The 18,819-nt window shown below is 45.2% G+C and overlaps 1 protein-coding gene across 1 annotated transcript in view; it reads right to left on the bottom strand.

The window, feature by feature from the left end:
• The window catches only part of ESRP1 (epithelial splicing regulatory protein 1), a 35,398-nt gene extending 22,256 nt beyond the window's left edge, over window positions 1-13,142 (bottom strand). Inside the window, exons 1-6 of the mRNA XM_068396479.1 lie at window positions 13,011-13,142; window positions 12,677-12,805; window positions 11,683-11,796; window positions 9,114-9,228; window positions 1,694-1,792; window positions 1,536-1,590 (exon numbers count right to left, since the gene is read on the bottom strand). Coding sequence (XP_068252580.1) covers window positions 1,536-1,590; window positions 1,694-1,792; window positions 9,114-9,228; window positions 11,683-11,796; window positions 12,677-12,805; window positions 13,011-13,142 — 644 coding nt within the window. The remainder of the gene's footprint in view (window positions 1-1,535; window positions 1,591-1,693; window positions 1,793-9,113; window positions 9,229-11,682; window positions 11,797-12,676; window positions 12,806-13,010) is intronic.
• Window positions 13,143-18,819: the final 5,677 nt, after the last annotated feature.

The following is an 18,819-nucleotide window of genomic DNA, read 5'->3' as shown; positions in this document are numbered from 1 at the left end:
ATATCAATTGTTTGTGCTTCTCCATGGTCTGAACAGGGTTACTGGTATAAAATTAAACTCGCTATTCTCATCTTAGCTAAGTGGAAACTGAAACAGAACAGTTGGATGTAACTGAGGTTAGTGCTTATTATTTGTACTGTGACAGTGTGTAAGAGCCAGTCACAAGCCAAGACCAAGTCTGTTCAGGGTTATACCTGGCACAGAGAGGACTCCTGCACAAAGAGTTTAGCCTTAACATTGCTTGTTCAGGCCATCACACTGTGCTACTAGAGACTAATATAGCTACAGGCTATATTGTCTGCTTAGCATGGGAATAGCTCAGCCACAGAAAGCCAGGTTTAATGGGTCATTGCTGCAGTGTCTTTTGTTCTCTTACATATTAAGAGTGCCATGTCAAACAAAACACAGCTACCCAAGGCTGCCTTTCTGGCTATTACAAGGACAGGTTTTTGCACAGAAGAGACTATAGGACTGATTAAACAGATGAAGTGTTGTTCCACAGCAGAGGACTCCCTTGTACAAAAGGGCTGGGTTATGCCCTGTTGTAAGAGGGTCATGTTTCTCACATTTTAATTTCTCAGGTGGGCTTTCTGTAGGTGCCTGTCCCAAACTGCTCCCCCTCACCTCCCAGTTCTGTACTTCTCACCATCACAAATAAGATTGGAATCTTCTACCTCATCCCAGGATTTTGCTAGTGAAAGGGAAAAAGCTTAGAACAATGCTAAAACATAACCCCTGAACTAATCTCACTGGATAGTGCCAATATTGTTGCATTCTTTTCTTGCTTCTTTTGGCTCAGAAGTGCAAGCATCATCTACCATTATGACAGTTCCTTAATCTGGAAGAGGGAAGTATTCATGCAAAATGGGAATCTAAATAAGGTCAGTTTAACACCAGTCTCTTGTGATACTGCAGAGGGAAGATCCAGCAAACCACTGAGAAAAATCTGTATTTGCACAAATAAAAGTATGATTACATTTAAAAAAAAAAAAACCAAAACAACAAAACAGTCAAAAGTAGATAAAGCTTTATGTTTAAAACATATTTGGGAAGAAGACAATCATCATAGCTTAAGCTATTTACTGGTAGCACAGTATCTTTATGGAAATGTTTCTTCCCTATAAAAAAAATAATTATGTGTATTCAGTAACTGCGAATTAAATTGCAGGAAAAGTATAAGAGTTAGTACTAACAGGGTTAATTCTGCAAAAATGCTTATGTTATGTTCTTTATTAATAGCACATCACACTTAAGAGACATTATAAGCACTTATTAGCAGACCTCAGAACTATCAGCAGCTAACATGCAACACTGAAGCCTAGCAAGAAAACGGGCTTGCATCTGATCATAGAATATCTGTTCCTTTTCCCACTTTAAGCATCTAATTTATTCCCACAGCAGTAGCAAGATAAATAAAAATAATGGTAACAGCTATTTGCAAATAAACTGTACTTCTGTGTTTCTAACCTAAGCAGTATCTTGTGGAAAAAAAAAGGGGGGGGGCTGTGCAGAAAGAAGAGAGAGAAGGTACTTACCAAGGCCCACTTTCAAATTTGTAGTTCACTCTTTCTGGATCTGAAAATCTGTGATCTATGAAATACAGTAGAAGTTATTTTCCTTTTCCCCAGCATACAAGAGAAGCAGGAACAAACAAGCATGCAATATAGAAAACTTGTTCATCACAATCACTTACTGTATGGTTCAGATATTAGTGTTAAAATAATATTCCCCATATCTTCAACTTGAGAGGCTCCATAGGGAAATGCTGGACTGTTCTTGTCAAGATTTAAATCTTAATGCGGGAGTTAAGTCAATCATCACCAAACAGATTTTTAATTGGCTTCCTGCTAGAGCCACAAGCTTTCATGTTATCCTTGATGGTAAGTCACTTCTCAGGGGAAGATTTAATCAGTTTTCCTTCTGGGATACATTAGCTGTTCTGCCTTGGCCTCTAACTACTGCCACCTGCGGGAATGTGAGGTCACCCCAAAAGGGTCTGGGGACATGAGACCCCATAATAAGGACATATATATTTAATATGCTCATGCATTATGTATGTTTGACAGACAGATACACTTTTGCATGCGGAAGAGACTGGAGTCCTGTCCTCTTCTTCTTAAGATCTTCTTTAATCTCTAGGGAGAAGATGTGGGGAAGGAAAAGTAGCAAACCATCAACTAGAAGCTCCAGAAATAGAAGGATATACCACATGCTTTCTGAATAAGTAAATCCCAAAGTAAAATAAATATCTTGCGCACCACTGTGACAAAATTCACAAACAGCACCTCATCTAAACGTTGCCTATTAGAAGTTATAACCCGAGTTTTTTGTTGTTATGGAGAAGCATTTTGAGAATCTGGTAAGAATGCACCATTGCAGATAACCAAGAGACAAAACAGAGTCCCACAACACATATCTTCTTCAATCTGAAGGATTTTGGAAGATGATAGCAACGATAAGCTCCCCTGCCAATAGAGAGCAAGAAGTGTTCTGACCTGGAAAGACAGGCTGTAAAATGATCAGATAAAAACCCCCATGTTCATAAAAGGAGTCTGATTTAAGTTGCACATACCACCTTTTTTTTCCAGACAATTTTAAACAGAGTTTACTATGGTATCTCTCCCACTTGCTGTCATATTTGCCCCTCTCTAACACCAAGCTACAGGACTGTAAGATTACTTGCAACTCTTCTCCGTCATTTATAAAGCCAGTTTTTAAAAAAGTCTTTTCTACCCACACCTCCTCCTTTGATGAGTATAGGTAAAAAAAACAAGTACAGAACAAGAAGTGAAATATAAAGCAGTTTGGGAACAGGACTTGCTTTTTTGACTTTTTATCACTATGCATCAAGACTTCAAAGCAAAAGTGAAAGAGTTTCTTAAACAAGACCTATCCTGGCATGGAAGTACAGTAATGCAAGACACTCAGAACAGTCAAATGCACCAATTCAATTATTTGCCCACATTCCCACAAAACTACTTTAGACACATTTCAAGTGCTCAAAAAAGCCTGCATTTGGTTCTCAAAAGTTGCTTCTCAGTCCAAGATTCTTTAAAAAGTTTTCTCCACCTAGAGCTGAGCACACTTTTGAGTTGGCAGATGCCTACATGAAGGGCAGAGAACAGCAGAACAGCTTGTTAGAAACAGACATCACACACCAGCTTCGTCATATCATCTCATCAACAGGGGAGGAAGCATAAATTTCATTGTGAAATAGTCTTCCCTATTATTTGTGGGATGGCTGCAAGTCACTCCTACAAAACAGATTTTTTTAACTGTTTGGGTTTTTTTTTTTAAAGTTTAACCGTTATCTTGCTGTGAGAAATAAAAATAATTTCAACTGTATTAATGAACTCCTCCTCCACAGCAAGTATAGGAAAGCTGCTGTGCCAACACAATACACTTCGAGGCTAATTTGATTTTGAGGTTTTGTCAGTTTTAAGTGTGCACTGGAGTATGGAAGGTGGGAGGACAGTGCTTAGTCTTACAAGAACATTTGAAGTTTAAGTGAATTATAACAGTTGAAAAAAAGAAAACTTAAACCAGTGATCCCTCCAGCTGCTTGACTAAATAGTTTGCTAGCCATTGCCCTTACCCTCCCTCCCAGTACCTTCTTTGGAGTAGTGAGAACAAACGGTTTTCTTAAAAACCTGAACAAACCACATGCACAATCCAAACACACAGTTTAAGAGACTATCAGTATTCATGACAACAAGAAACTTCTTCATTGTAGTATCTCTTCCTAAGCTGTACACTCAAGCTCCTCTCCTTCCCTACCCCCTGGGGAAGGGGCATTGAAAAGAAAACAAATAAACAACCAACGGACTCCCTTCCAGAGAGAGCGCTTCATCAGCGCCACACAGATGTTTCTGGGCACCTCATGTATCAGAGCAGAGGAGTGCTTCTCTTCCCCTTTTCCTGACACCCTTCCCCCTGCAGCATCCAAGAGCTCTGCACTGCACTTGCACAGAGACTCTGCTGCCTGTCCAGGGAACCAGAAGCTGCTGAAGACGCAGGTATTGGAACCCTGGTCTTGCCTGACCATTTTTGTGAAGATTTTGGAAATGTTATCCTCCCTCTGTCAAAGTCAAGAGAAATTGGGCAGGAGTTTCAATAGCTATTACAGCAGGGCACATGCATACACATGTGCACACATGTATGCTTGGCTGTTAGGACTGTGCTGTCAAAACTGAAGAGACATTTCAATATTTCCTTTTTGCAGAGCCAAAGATCCCTACAAGCAATCAGCTGCCAGAGAGGGGAATGCAGCAGTGTGAAGGAGCTGGGGATTTGAAGCAATGTTATCACACAAGGATAACAAAACAACTCTCCCACCCCACATTCATTTTCTTGAGAAAACATTTTCATTGAAAATATTGACCAACAGGAGATATATTTCCTAAATTGCCCTAATGCCAATAGAAGTTGGTACCAGGTGTTCAGACACAGGGAGTCAGTTGTGCCAAGGAACTCTATATTAATATAAACACAGTGGGAGGGGAGGAAGAAAGTCATCAACATTAGTAGAAGTGAAATATTGCTCACACCTTTGCCTCTGATTAGCTAGAAGCAAGGCTTTTAAGCAAGATTGGAAAAGAAAATTGATAGCTTTCCACATATGAATAACATTAAGTGAAAACCTGAATTCTAATGAACAAGACTGACTACAGATAGACTCCTATGAACAGAGGCACTGGAAATTATGGACACTTAGGAAAAAGCTGTTAATGGAATAGTTTTTATAAAAACCACCTCTTGATCTATGAAGGGACAGGAGACTGCACATGTGTTTGTGTACAGTGATATTTAAAGGTTGCCTCTCCTGGGCAATTGGAAAGAGTTGACTGCAGTGGATAAAGAAGTGTTAGAAAACACACCTGGCTGTCTAAAGCTACTATATGCACTAGAATGCACACATATATTCTAAATGAAGCAATGGGCAAAAGACACACACAAATAACAAGGCGGGATGGAAAACAAGGAACTTCTTAATCTTGCTGTGCAGCTACGGTACCACCTCCTGCAACACTCAGCAAGGTAGTAAGCAGGGGAACATATTCTACATCAGAGTTGCCTACATAATATGGGAGAAATTTCTAAACTATTTAGCCACATCCTCAGATTCATCACCACAGCTTTACCCACTGCCAGTGCCCTCCAAGACTCCTTCCCTCCCACTGTCTCTTCTGTTTCTCAGTCTCAACTCCTTTCTTAACTATGGCAAAAGAAACACTGAACAACTAACTTAACTCTGAGATGTCATGACCTGAACTGGTATTGCAATTGTGTACTGCACTGATCTTCTTCATTCTGTTTTTAAGTCTCTTCAGGCAGAAGATTACATCTTTTTAAATACTACTTTGCATAAAGGTAATCTGATATTACCCAGTTCCTAGGTACTATCATATGAAATACAAACAGCAATACGCAAGATTCTCAGGTAATACCCAATAATGGGCTTTTTATTTCCAGAGTTAAGTACTATTGGTTATAACTGTGCTCCACATTATTGTTTCCAAGACACCCAGGTCAAAAAAAACCAAAAAGTTTCAGTATTACAGTATCCAGATGATGCCCAGCACATTGAGCAGGCTGTTCTGAAGTACTCCTGTGTTTCTACTGACAACACCCAGCAGATACTCCTAGTAAGGAGTTATCCTCAGTAATCCAGTTCAGAAGTGAGTGGAGCAAACCACGCACTGGAGGAACCAAGAGCTATTTGCCATTCAATGGCTTCTGCACACCCAATCTTGAGGCAAAGGACGAGTCCTGCAGACCAAATACGAATAGTCATGCAAGCTTTGTTCACTCCACCCTGAAGGCACTCACAGCAGTGAAAACTGGCTCGGCAAGCTTTGCAAATCAAGAAGTGCAGCAAGTATGGGAGGTACAGAGGGTGCAAGAACAACCCTGCTCCTTTTGTATACTTAGACATGTTTAAAAAAAAATTTCAACAGACCCGAGTTCCTTTCTCTGCTGGAACATGATCGCTTCTCTCCAGTTATTTTTTGTTCTAGTCTCAGTTCTTCCTCAGTCCCTCAAATTCCATGGCATTTTAAGCATTTCCTTACCTTTCATTAAAAGAAATCAGTGGCTGTTTGTACATGAAATTTATAATTTCTTGGGGGGGGGGGGGGGGGGGGGGGGGCAGCAAGGATGGGGGAAATATAAAGTTTTCACCTGAGCTCTTGGATTTGGAATGGTTTCATTGCTGTACACAATTTCTAGTAGTTTGCTGAAAGATAAGTCCCAAAAGTACTTTGTAAAGGAAGAATAACCCAATTATTCAGTTCAATATCTCTATGCTCTTTTTCAAGATTGTGCTTGCCTTGTCTGCAAGAAATACATATCCAAGCACCAACTACCCAGTGTTATACACTGGAATATGTATATTGAATGACTGTGCAATAGGAAATTATTTCCCTAGACTGTTGGGAGCAATAGAGTACATTCTCCATTTGCCTGTAATTTGTTGTTTAATCAAACGCTACCCCTCAAAATAAAAGCATTTGGAAGACTTGTAATAATTTAAATGACTGCACCCAGCTTTCTCCCAACTCTTTCATATCACACAAGTTTCCTCTCACTCATCACAACCATCTTACACAGAGGCAAATGGAGACGTAAGTACATGAAGGGATGTGCCCAAAAATCATTCTATTCCTGCTCCTACCAGTCAGTAAATGCAGGTCTTCTGCATCTCTAGTCAGTACTCTACCCCTAAACCAAAACCTTCATTCCCCACCAAGTGCTAACAAACCTGGCCCGGCATAGTTTGTGTGGCACAAATCATGGAAGATCCCACCCATGCAGCCCCCTTTACCTACAAGGTGGAAGATCTGCACTTTCTACAAGAATAACAAGAGCTTGGTCAGAGTCTGTGCACTAATCTGCAACTTCATTTCAACCTGTTCCATTTGTTTTTAATGTTTTTGTGTCCCTCACCCCAGTACTTGGCAAATCCAAGTTACTTTTCAATTAGAGATTTTCTTTCTTTTGCTACAGAACTGTCTTGGGAGGAAAGTAGTTGTCCTGCTTAAATGAAGAAGGAAAAAAAAAATCTCTGCACAACTGTTTGAAGTAGTCTTTAGACTTAGCACCTGCTTCAACAATTTTTGTTTTTAATCACAAGCATTACATGCATGTCCAGACTCTCCAAATGCAATTAACTTACACAGCTTCTGACACCGAGGAGATTAAGTTGGTACATTTCAGCAAGGTGAGGAGAAAGAAAATTATCATATTTGTCAATAAAAGGAAACCAAAAATTATTTTACTTTTTTGGTCTCTGCATCCTCCACCCCCAACACTCTCAAGCAATACAGAGCAGAGACAGTTAATTTCAACCATGTTGCCTAAACATAGCAAGTGTACAAATAAAAGCATCAGTAGTTACAAACCAAGACAAAGATTAATATAAAACCAGAATGAAGGTATTTAGGTTTATATACCTTAAGCAGCATATCAGATCCAGAATTCAGACTCAAGAGGATTTGGATTGACTAACCAAGCCTCTAGGAACTTGGAGGAAATACTGGAGGCAACTGCCAAAACCACCCTCGGGTGGTATTGACTCTTTAGGGGCTTCCTGGCAGTCAGGTAATGTAGGGTGGTCTGCTCCCCTCTCCCAGCAGGCAGAGAGTACACCAGACATTCACATGGGGAGAAAGCAAAGGCATCTCTCCAGAACAGCCAAAGTAGCTCATTGTCTTTAACTTCTCCAGCTCATGTCAGAGCACCCCTAAACAATGTATGAGTTTCTGACCATAACTTTAAAAAGTCTCAATGATTCAGCTTCTAGACTATGCAATACAAGCATTTATCTTGCTTTTCTATATAAAAATTCACACTCCTACATTAAGTGTACCACTTTGCTTCAGCATAGAGGGAAAAGTGATTTCTGTCCCTTCACTATGGGAGATTAGTCTTAATTTGCAGATGGCGAAGCAGAGCAGACAGCCTCCAGGATTCAACCTTATAGTTAAACCCAAAAAAATCCACACGTTCATAGGTGTTCTATATCCCCCGACACAGGTACAAAGCCCAGGCAATACCAGTCCTTCAGTGAAAGGCCAAAATAATTCAGAAGCCACAGACTTCTGAGTCTGAAAAATACCAGTTCTTAATGGCAACCACTCCATGGACACAATAAGCCAGTCAGAGGAAAAAAGTTATTAAAAACAACAACAAAAAAGTTAAAAAAATATTTAAAAAATACTCTCAAATTCCTTTATCCCTCCTTGCTCACTAGCTTTTGTGATCACTGCTTCAATAGGTCAGTAGGAAAGTCAAATGTTTTCCATGTCCAAGAGTACATTTGAGACTAGGACCGGAGTCTGCAGCAAGAGTGGTGACTGCCAGGGAAGCAAGGAGGAAGGCACAGCCAAATCATTCACAGCCCCAGTTTTGGCTCTGGTACATGGCATGCGAACAAAACCAAGCTAAGACTAGTAAAGAGCCAGACAGGACTAGGTTACAGACCACTTAAGACTATTTAGAAAGTAATTTTAGATATTCCTATCCCTGAAAACAGAAACACATTACTGACTGCATCTTATTGCCAGCCCAGCCTCACCTCGTGAAGTGTAACACGTACAACTTCCATGAGACTGAATACCATGTGTGCCAACAGCATCCCTGCCTTCGGCTCGCTCCTGAATCAAAGATTCACTACAAGTTCACAGCAAGAATAACCATTCCCTCTCCTAAAAATTGAGATGGTCTCCCAAAATTCACTCTTACCTAAAAATAAATAGAAGTCTAACTGATGCAATGAGTAACCTCATAACTTTAATATTATGATTCATACCAGTGATTTGAACAAATGTGCCAGTTACACTAAACTGTGAAGCTTAAAGAGACAAAACTATAAAGGTAGTAAAGAAAATGTACAGAAGTCAAGAAGAAATACAGGATTTTCCCCATGGGAGCACACATCCTCATATGTTTTTATCTTCATCTTTGTGAGAAAGCTCAGTACAGCTCCGAGTCACTCATTGAAGTTACACTACCCACCCCTCAACACGTGTTGCAAGCATTACTCACGCATCTCTGTCTTAGAACTCAGCCACAGCTGTTAACAGCAGTAGACACCATCACTGTTAAAAGGATACATTCTGTCATGGCTGCAACATCAAGTTTGCTAATGTCAGGTGAGCCAGGGCAACACTTCTTGAACTCTTTCCGCAAGTCAAAAAAGGAATAGAAGCATTCAGGCAGTAAGATATTCTGTAAAAGCAAAGTAATTACTTTGAGCTAGGTTGAGTTTAAGCTGCTTTGTCTTTAGATACCAAACTTTCTAACAATTTCCTTATAATGGGTAGGGAACACAAACAGCCTTTGCTACAAACTCACATAGTTCTTAGCCACATAAGTATGTTTATAAACTTTTTTGCTTAAACAGCTTCCTCTCTACATGGTTTAAAAAAAGAAATGTGCTTTTTCACTGCCAGAGAAACATTTGCTATTATTATTAGTGCCTCAAATCCAATATATATGTAGGAGAGCAAATGCCTGCCATTGCAACATTTATCAGTTCTTGATTCCAATTTTAACCGTAAAAAGCCAAAGGGCACTCAGTTCAGTTTATAGAGCCAAGCAAATTTTGCAAGACTAGCAGAAGACATTTTGGTTTATAGACAAGGCTGAGTTTTCAGAGAATAGTCACACTTCAAATATTTATTCCCTTAAAAAAACCACAACCACAACAACAACAAAAAAAACCCCCGTGTGCAGATGAGGGTTTGATATGGTGCAGAGGTTGTCAGTTGCATGGTAACTGCTTTAATTGCAGCATATGAAGTCAGGAGCAAGTTATGTAGACCACTGGAAGTCAATAACACCCTTTTTGCCCCACCACTGTATCTACCACATGCTTTTAATATTTTTGGGGGTGAGAAGAAGACATGGAGAAGACTTGGGGGAAGGTTTAAAAAGCTTTCCCACAGACACAATACTTAGTATTCCACTTGGCTGTCTGTTGCCTGCAATGCCTCTCTAGACCAAAAGGAAGGTCTTTCTGTGATTTAACAACTAGTTACCATCTTGGCATTATAACAGAATGACAGGATATGTCAAAGCACATTTAGGGAGCCCAAAGAAAGATGTTTAGGCTCTAAACCAAGTTCTGCTTTGAAAACATTAGAGCTTATCTTAGCATATGGGCAGGTGCATTAGGCAAACGATACTCTTTAAAGACAAACTTATGAAAATGCAGGTGTGCTTGCCAAGATTTCCTGCTCTAGTTTTAGCATGACTATTTTTCTTCCTCTATGAGACATCAAGTTCTGTACTTCACTGACATTCATTTGCAACGGTTGATGCCAATTCATTCTCTGAATACTGTAAGCTGCTAGATTGGTTCAGATAGGGCATTTTAAAAGAAACAAATATATTCTCAAGAGCCTAGTGATTTCTGCCTATCTGGATTTTAGTGAATCCCAACATCAGGATTATGGTATTCACCAAAGAACTACTACAGGTCTCATAAGCATCTGGTTTGCTTAATCTATAAGGCAACACAGAGCAGATTTCAAATTAATAACTCTTAACAAAGCAGCAACAGAAGATATCAATAAAGATTTGATTCTTATCAGTGACCCTGTGATGATATAGAAAAAGGACACCTATCCCTGACACCAAACAAATAATCACAGGAGTTGTCCCTTCTTTTATCCATGTAATTTAACTGGATGGAAAGAATAACCATATAAAACACATACCCATTACAAGCGAGAAGAAAGTCTGTTAAAAACTTGTTTCCCCATTTTCTCACATTATGCCCTAAGACAAGTTACATATATAAGCACTGTCCCTTCACTATGAATCACGCTCACTGTTTCTCTTCTAAACCTTCAAAGGTATAAATATTTAGGGCATCAACAAGTATTAAAACCAAACTCATCCAGTATCAGTTTTGCAACAGCACAGACTTGCAGCAGGGCCCCTTCAAAGATGAAGCAGCAAACTGATGGGCACAGATCAGTTGCAAGGAGAACAGCAGAACAGCTCAGTCACGGAGCAATGCATGTTTATAGCAAACGACAAAACGAGTTGTTATTAAATGGAAGCAGTTATTTCAGGACTAGAGACTCAGCATATTGCTGCAATTCTATCACTAATGAAAAGTAGGCAGGACCTCATAACACTGTTAGTGATTTGGCAACTCTGAAGTTATAGAAAACTCTAGACTATAGGACTAGTCATCACTCATAGTCTGCCTCAAACTACTGTTCATCTCCTTACAAATACAAGTGCCACCCTTGGAGTGTCAACTGAATACACAAAGATTGAAACTGAAGGTGAATGTAAAATTTTAAAAGACAGTTTATGATTAAGGTGGTTAACTATTTGGCAACACTTCCAAATTCCCACTTGTTAACCCATAGTGGCTCCTACACCTGTAGGAGCTACGAGAACTCTGTCAATGCATTGCTCCGTTCTCAAACACCTCACTCAAAATCTTTCTTCTGATTTAACTTAAAAAAGCATCTCAGTGTTCCATAAGCACAGGGCATTGTCTATGCCTTCCGCATGGACGGGCTCTTTAGTCTGGTAAGCATATTAACTTATGTTTGTACTATGGTTGTATGGAGACACCCTCATACTAAAGAGAAGTTGATTAGTTTTGCAAGAAATCATATAAAACACATGAAGAATCAAACTTAAGCTACAACTACATACCTTTTTGGAAGCTTCAGGGTGCAGAACCTGCCTAACGTGCAACTGTCCATCAGTACAGAAACAGAAGGAAGTACCTACACCAATGTTCATCTCATTGCTCACGGACTGATTAAACTGAAAGCAGGAACAAAAGACATACATGTAAAAAGAAATATCAGCATGGCTGTGCTAGGCAGCGTCATCAATTGGTAACATGTCATTCCTGGGCAGCAGGAACACGGATTATATGACCCTAGTCCTTCACTTCTGTAATTTCTTTTGTACTAGCTAAGCACATGATAACTTTTATAATTATCTTCACAAGGATTGCCCCTTTCCCCCCTTCTAATGAGATGTAGCCACACAGACAGTCCACATCACAGGAAAAATTCCTTTTCCAGGAGCACTTGCTAAGAGCACTGCAAGGAGATGTAACGTTGGTTGCAGAGAGCTAAGAGAGTGCTGAGGCAGAAGAGCCTTTCAGACAGGGCACTCAAGCATGTTGAAAAGAAGACAGGCTTTCAGCCCTGCCCTCAACGAGAATCACGCACACCTACCTCCCTGTTTATCTAGAGGCTCTGTCTCCTTTCTGTCTAGTACTGTCTCCTTTCCGGGACTGATGAGCCACCACAAGTCTTAACAGGGCCTACCACCACCCAGCCTTTTCAGGGGGCACCTAAACATGGCATCTTCCAACACTGACTGGGGCTCACCTTCAGCTAAGACTCAGGGTCCAGCATGGCAGGAAACCAGGGCATGGGGACGCCTAACCCTGACCTTCTGGTCTTGGGCTTCAGCCCCTCCCAAAGCAAACGAGCAAAAGGCAAAGAAGAAATCCCCACAAAGCCCATCACAGACCAGGCCGCCTGGCCCACACATGTCTGTAGCGCCCCTGTGCCAGCTCCACTGCCCCAACAGTGGTCGTGGAGAGGATAAATGGATAACACCGCCTCTAACCCCACGAGGGAGCCCCCAAGGGAGACCAGCACCAAGCAGCCAGTTATGGGGGTGTCACCTGTCTCAATGCCTGCTCCAGCGGTGGAGCCAGTGCCAGGCTCTCCACATCCACCTGGGTGATCTCCTGGCACTCAGCCGTCAGCTCCAGGTGGTCAGGCCGGACCAGCATGTCGTGCAGGTGTCCCAGCTCCAGAGAAAGCAGAGAAGGGGCGAGTCAGCTCCCCGAGCTGGAGGTTCCCACCTGCAGCACCGGCCCCTGCCCTCCACCAGAGCCTGCTCCAGCCTGGGGCACCCACCGCCAGCCCAGCGCTGGGTCCACCCCGCCTGTACCCAGCACGGCAAGGGCCAAGGGGGGCAGCAGGTCGGGGTGCTCCCTCTTCGGGGGAAAATACCTCCTTACTCCTCAGATCGACCACTTTCCACAGGAGCTGGAGCAGCTCTCGCTCATCCGAGCCCAGCCTTGCTCCATTGGTGCCCGCCGTGGTCACGAAGAGGATCACCAGGTAGTCGGGAGACGCCGTCATGGTGCCACCAGGCCAGCAGAAAGGATAAAAAGGGGGCGGAGGAGGGGAAGAGAGAAATAAAGGTGGGAAGAAAGGGGGAAGAGGCCACAAACTTTCCCTGCCCGAGGCGCTTCCAAGAGAGACCCAAGCGGTGGAGTCCCCCCTGCAGCCTCACTCCCCGCGAACCCGGCGCGGGGGAAGGCGCACAGCTGCCCCCCGTCCCACCCCCCCACTTTTTGTCGCTGTTTTCCCGGGGCGGGCGGCGGCCGCTCCACGCCGGCTGCAGCCCTGGGGAGCGCGTAATGGCCGCGGGCTTTTCTGCGCGGGGCCGCGGCCCTACCTGCCCGCCCCCGCCCCACGTGGTGCAGGTAGCACACACCTGGCGCCGCCCGCCCATTGGCCCCGCCGAGCAGGGACGTGGCAGGCGCGCGCGGGGCGTGGGGGCGGTGGTTGGCGGAGCGGGGGGGCCGTGATTGCGGGCGGGGCAGGGCGGGGCGGGGCGGGGGCGGCGGAGCCGTCCGGGCAGGTGCGGCTCCTCACCGGCGGGGCGGCGGAGGGGAGCGGGCCCAGGCGAGGCCGCCCGCTCCTGCCGGGACGTGTGGCGGGCCGGGACGGCAGGGCAGGGCAGGGCGGCCCCGCGTCTCCAGGCAGCCCGCAGCTCCGTCCGCCTGGACGGCAGGGGAGGGGAGACGGGCACACCGCCTGCAGCCGCCTCGGCGGGTGTCCGGCCTCGGGGTGGCGGTGTGCGGGGCGGGAGCGGCTCCTGCCGAGGGAGCCGAGCGGGCTCCGGCCGGGGGAGCCTCTTCCTCTGCCGGGCGCAAGGCGGGGGCACGGCAGCTCCTGTACCGCCCTGGCGCCGTTAGAGGCGGCTGATCCGACTGAATATGAGGAAAAACTTATTTAAGGGTGACAGAGCACTGGAACAGGCTGCCCAGGGAGGCTGTAGAGTCTCCTCTGGAGACATTCAAAACCTGCCTGGACGCGACCCTGTGCAACGTGCTCTAGGGGAACCTGCTTGGGCAGGGGGTTGGACTAGATGATCTCCAGAGATCCTTTCCAACCCCAACCAGTCTGTGATTCTGTGACGGTCGCAGCCTTCCCTCGATGAACTGTGGTGATTTTTGGTCCTTGTGACAACAACCTCTCTTCTGGTGATCGTTGTTTTATTGTGGAATTTACGTTTTAAATGCGTATTGCTCAAAAACTTATTATTTCGTGACAAATAACTGAAAAGGTCACTGAATGTCGGGTAAACAAGTAACACGAACTTTCCCCAAGGAGATCCTCTAGCACATCCAGTTCTTGAAGACCCCAGTTGTGTATTTCCAGCTTCACTGTGATGAGAGTGTGTATCACGCTTTTCTTCATCGCTGTTCCTAGCACTGGTGCAGGCTCACAGCTTGCACCGCCTTTTAGTGTGCACACTCGCTGGTTTGGCTGGGAGGGAGAGGACGTGTTTCACAAGCACTGGGGATCCAGCCAGCCACTGAACAGTCTGAATTGTGCCCAGCACCCTCGTCCTGCCCCGCCGCAGTGTGGTGCAGTGTGGTTCTCCTCGCTGGGACTGCCACCAAATTCCTGCTTAATCGTTTATGTTGCTTCAACAGACACCCTTTGCATGACGGAAGGTGGCTGGAATAATTTTCACCCTTTTTGGTATTAGATTTCAAAAATGGCATTCACTGATAGAAGTTACTGTAGTTTGAGGAGAAAAGATGGCAAACGGATTCCTCCAGTTTTTAAAAGCAGTAGCTGAAATCGGCCATGTGAATCTGGCATCAGGAAGCAGCCGAGCTAATCATGCCCCTTTTGTCGGAAGGTCAGAGTGCCTGCTTTACTTTGTGCATGTCTTCCCACTTTCCGATGCGTTGAACAAAACATAGGTGAAGCGGAGCGCCGGGGTGGGTGTCCTCAGTGGTGGGTGCCGCTGATCTGTACTCGGTGTCTGAGGAGCGGGGTTGGCCCTCACACAGGGAGCTGCTCGGTGACCTTTCCTAGCCTGAAGCAGAGGGATTCGATGGTACAGAGAACTCCTTTGAACAGTGTCCGTTTCAGGTCTTAGTTTAGTACAAGTTCTTCTTAAAAAAAAAAACCTTTATACTTTAGTAAAAAAGTCCAGAAGTACATTTCTGAAATGAATTCACATTGGAACATGCCAGGCAGTGCTTGCCTGGTTGGCTGGTCGTCTTTCAGTGAAACTTAATCATCCATTCTAGATGCTTCTTTCCCAATGCCTGCTTGGCTTCTGAGATGCAGCCCTTGTCTTTGTGAGGATGATTTTTGGATGGGTACTTTTTCCTGTACTTGCGATTTCTTGTGTTCTGGCTTACGCATTTCTTTTTTTCTTCCCTCTTATCCCTTACTGTCTCGTCCTATCTTGTCTCTTTCCATCTAGGAGCATCAGACTCCCCAGCTTACTGCTACAGCAGGCTGCCATTACATCTAGTAACCCCTTTCATAGGTTAAGCTGTACCCTAAAAGAATTTTAAATTCCCATATGTCTTTTGGATTCTTGAATAATCCGCATTTTATTTATTTATTTAGGAAGCCACTCGCTGCTAATTGCTACTGTAGTGCCATTACCTTTTATTTTTCTCTTTCTTGAGTAGCACATTCCCTAAAATGCCTGTTTTCCAGCCGTGGTTCCCATTCCACCCTCTTTCTTTCATGTCTGCAGTATCTGGTCTGACAACACGCACCAGTCGTTCAGGTTCCTGTGTTATGTTGCCCAGGCTCTGGGCGTTTGTGTTCTCCCATGCCAGTTGCTTCTCCCTGGCCGTTCGTTATCCCCGGGCCTGGTTAAGCATAGCTTTTGCATGAAGCGTCACCTTACAGATGACATCAGTGTTGTTACCTACAGGAATGTACTAGGGCACTTTGGGGCACGATGACGTCTCAAGGCTCCTCCCAGCCCTTGTTGCTGTATTTCTCTCCTCTGATAGTCCTTCTGTTTCCTGCCTGCTGTCCCTCTGTCTCATTTCCAGGCTCTTTGCTAATCTCAGTGTAACTGTGTCTCTGTCCTTTTCGTACTAGTTCTGGTTTCCCACCACATGTCCTTTTGTGCCACTTCCTGTTTCAGGAGGTTTCTGAAATTACTCACACCTTACTTTGTGCCAAGGAGCTGGTCTTAACACCAACCCCTGACCACGGCAAGAGACCTACGTTCCCCCTTGCTTATTTCCTCCCTATTCCTGAAGCTTCCTCCTCATACCCATCAACCCCATTCTTCCCAGTTTATTTTTGAAAAAACCTGTGACTTTGCACATCTCCCTGTCTCCAGGTTTTTCCTGTGAGTTCTGCGTCTCCCACCCCGCTTTATTCCTCTATAGGAGAGTCTTCACCCAAATACCACCTGCAACTCTTCCCTACACAGACATTTGGTCCATGCCAGGTCTCTCTTCCCCAGCAGTGCTTATATTTTCTTTCAGAACATCAACTTTTTACAACTGGAATGGGAGAATCAGCAGAGCTGTATCATTTTGTTGGAATGTGTTAATGGTTACCACCAACTGTTTTTTTTTAAATCTAAGATAATTGCTGCTGCTAACCAAATTCTGTTGTCTCCACTTTCATCAGTCACTATGTATCTCTCTCCCGATACCCAAACTGTTCCCTGAAATCGTGCAACTTGGTATGACATTCAAACACTGCTGCTTTACCTTGCAGCAAAGAAATTCCACTGACTTGTAAGCCCAGCCATGTGCTGAAATCAATGACACGGCATGCAGAGCCATCTGAATCTAATCCTGCAAAGCTGATTCTTCCCGCATCCAGCGCCACAGCTGTCACCAGCAGCGAGGGAGTCACTGCAGATGAAAACACAGGGCTGGAATTCCCCTGCCAGTTACTGAAACTACTGGTGCTAGCTGACCTGGTTGCAATACTGTTCCAGGCTGTCCCAGGAGAGAAGCCATCTGACTGGGACTGTGCTCCTCTGGTACAATGGTACACGTGATGATGCCCATCTTTGGAGTAGATCTGCGAAGTTACTCTTGCATAAAAGTCTCCAAAGAGCCCATAAACATAACCAAAATAAGCCACGGCAAGTGTCACTAGCAGCTGTAAGGCATTGCACTGCTTTAGCAAAATACATATACATTCAAGTTTTGGTTTTCTACACACAAACTTTGGATTTAATTCCAGTTGTTTAGATCTGTTTATCCACCAGGGCAAGACAGGGTCCCAGCTTGGGGCAAGAATGAGTGGGCAAACCTGCCACCATGGCCAAGAAGGCCCCTTGATTCTCAAATTCTGAAATGTTTCTGTGAAAGGATTTGCAGTATTTTAACTACATCTGTTGAAAAGGTATGAGGAGGCAGTACCATGTTTTCAGTGGATTCGGAAGCAGTTCCATTCCATGAGTCTCCCTGCACTGCCACAAAAGTTGTGCCAATGAAGCTGGTTGTGGAACTGCATGTTGTGGCCCAGCTCCCCAACACACGCTTTGGGGACAGGAACTTCCTGAACTAGTTTCACCACTGAAAATGGATGTAGCAAACCACACCCTTGTTTAAACTGATGCAACATTTTCACATAAAGTCCAACCTAGAGGACTGCCGCTCCTGGTGCAAGTGAAACTCTGGAGTGCTGAGAGAGCAGCAAGCTTATCTACTAAAACAAAAAAAGGGACTTGCCAGTTCCTGGTGTGCACACGAAACATTATTTTATTAAGAAGCTGTTCCAGAAACAAGATGCAGATAATAAGGTAGAATTATCACCATTCAGGAAAGTGCAGGGATGTGGCTGAGGCTCCAGTCGGCAGTTCAGAGATGTTACACATCCTTTTCTCGACTTCCTCTAAAGGCACATGGTGCAGTTTTGCTATTATAGACGTAGAGCTTGTACACAAAACTTGTGTAACCACACACCGCTTGTGTAAGATCAGTTCCACATCATTCCCCCGGCCACGGGCTGACTTGGGCTTCACGGCAACTTTGTTGCTGTTGCAGAAGGGGGCTGGACGCTAGAAAAGAGCATCGGGAGCTGCACAAAGGTTGCAAGGAATTGTTCTACACGTACTTGAGAGCAGCGAGTATTTCTTACGTCTTGAAAGCGTCAGATTTAAGCACGGAAAGGCCGGAATGGAAATTTCTCAAGCAGGACTGAATTTAGTCAGTGTTGAGCTGGAGCGAAAGCCTGTGAAACCACGCAGCAGCGAGGCTCGGAGCAGCCTGGAGCAGGGCACAGCCCAGCTCACGGCGATGCACACCCGATGGGTCTCTGGAGAGCAGGGGCGGCACCCCCCTGCTCACCAGCTCAACCTGCAGGCACGGGTGCCGCGGCAGACACCCCGCTCCCGCCGCCGGCCCGCGGCTCCCCCTCCGGCGGCAGCGGGCAGCCACCGCTGAGGGGAAAGCCCGCCCGGCCTCCCCGCTCTCCTTCGCCGAGCCTTTGCTCTGGTCCGGTGGCCCCGCACCTCTGCCGGGCCGGGGAGCAGCGGGGGGCAGCAGATCTGGGGCCTCGCCCGCCGGGAGCCGCCCGCAGCCGTCAGCCGCCGCCCGCACCGGCTCGGCTTCCCCTCACGGCGCTGACGGCGGGGGCTCCCGCGAGGGCGGGGCAACGGGCGGGGCCCGCCTCGCTCCGCCCCGCCTCGCCTCGCGCCGCAGCCCCGCCTCGCGCCGCAGCCCCGCACCTCCCCGCTCCCGGGGGCGGCTGCGGCCCGGAAGCGCTCGCGTCCGCCCGGAAGCCCTTCCCCTCG

The sequence above is a fragment of the Nyctibius grandis genome, chromosome 3 (genome assembly GCF_013368605.1).
Source record: "Nyctibius grandis isolate bNycGra1 chromosome 3, bNycGra1.pri, whole genome shotgun sequence".
Classification (NCBI taxonomy): Eukaryota; Metazoa; Chordata; class Aves; order Nyctibiiformes; family Nyctibiidae; genus Nyctibius; species Nyctibius grandis.
The sequence above is the reverse complement of the archived record's forward strand: the minus strand, read 5'-3'. Positions and strand labels throughout refer to the sequence as shown.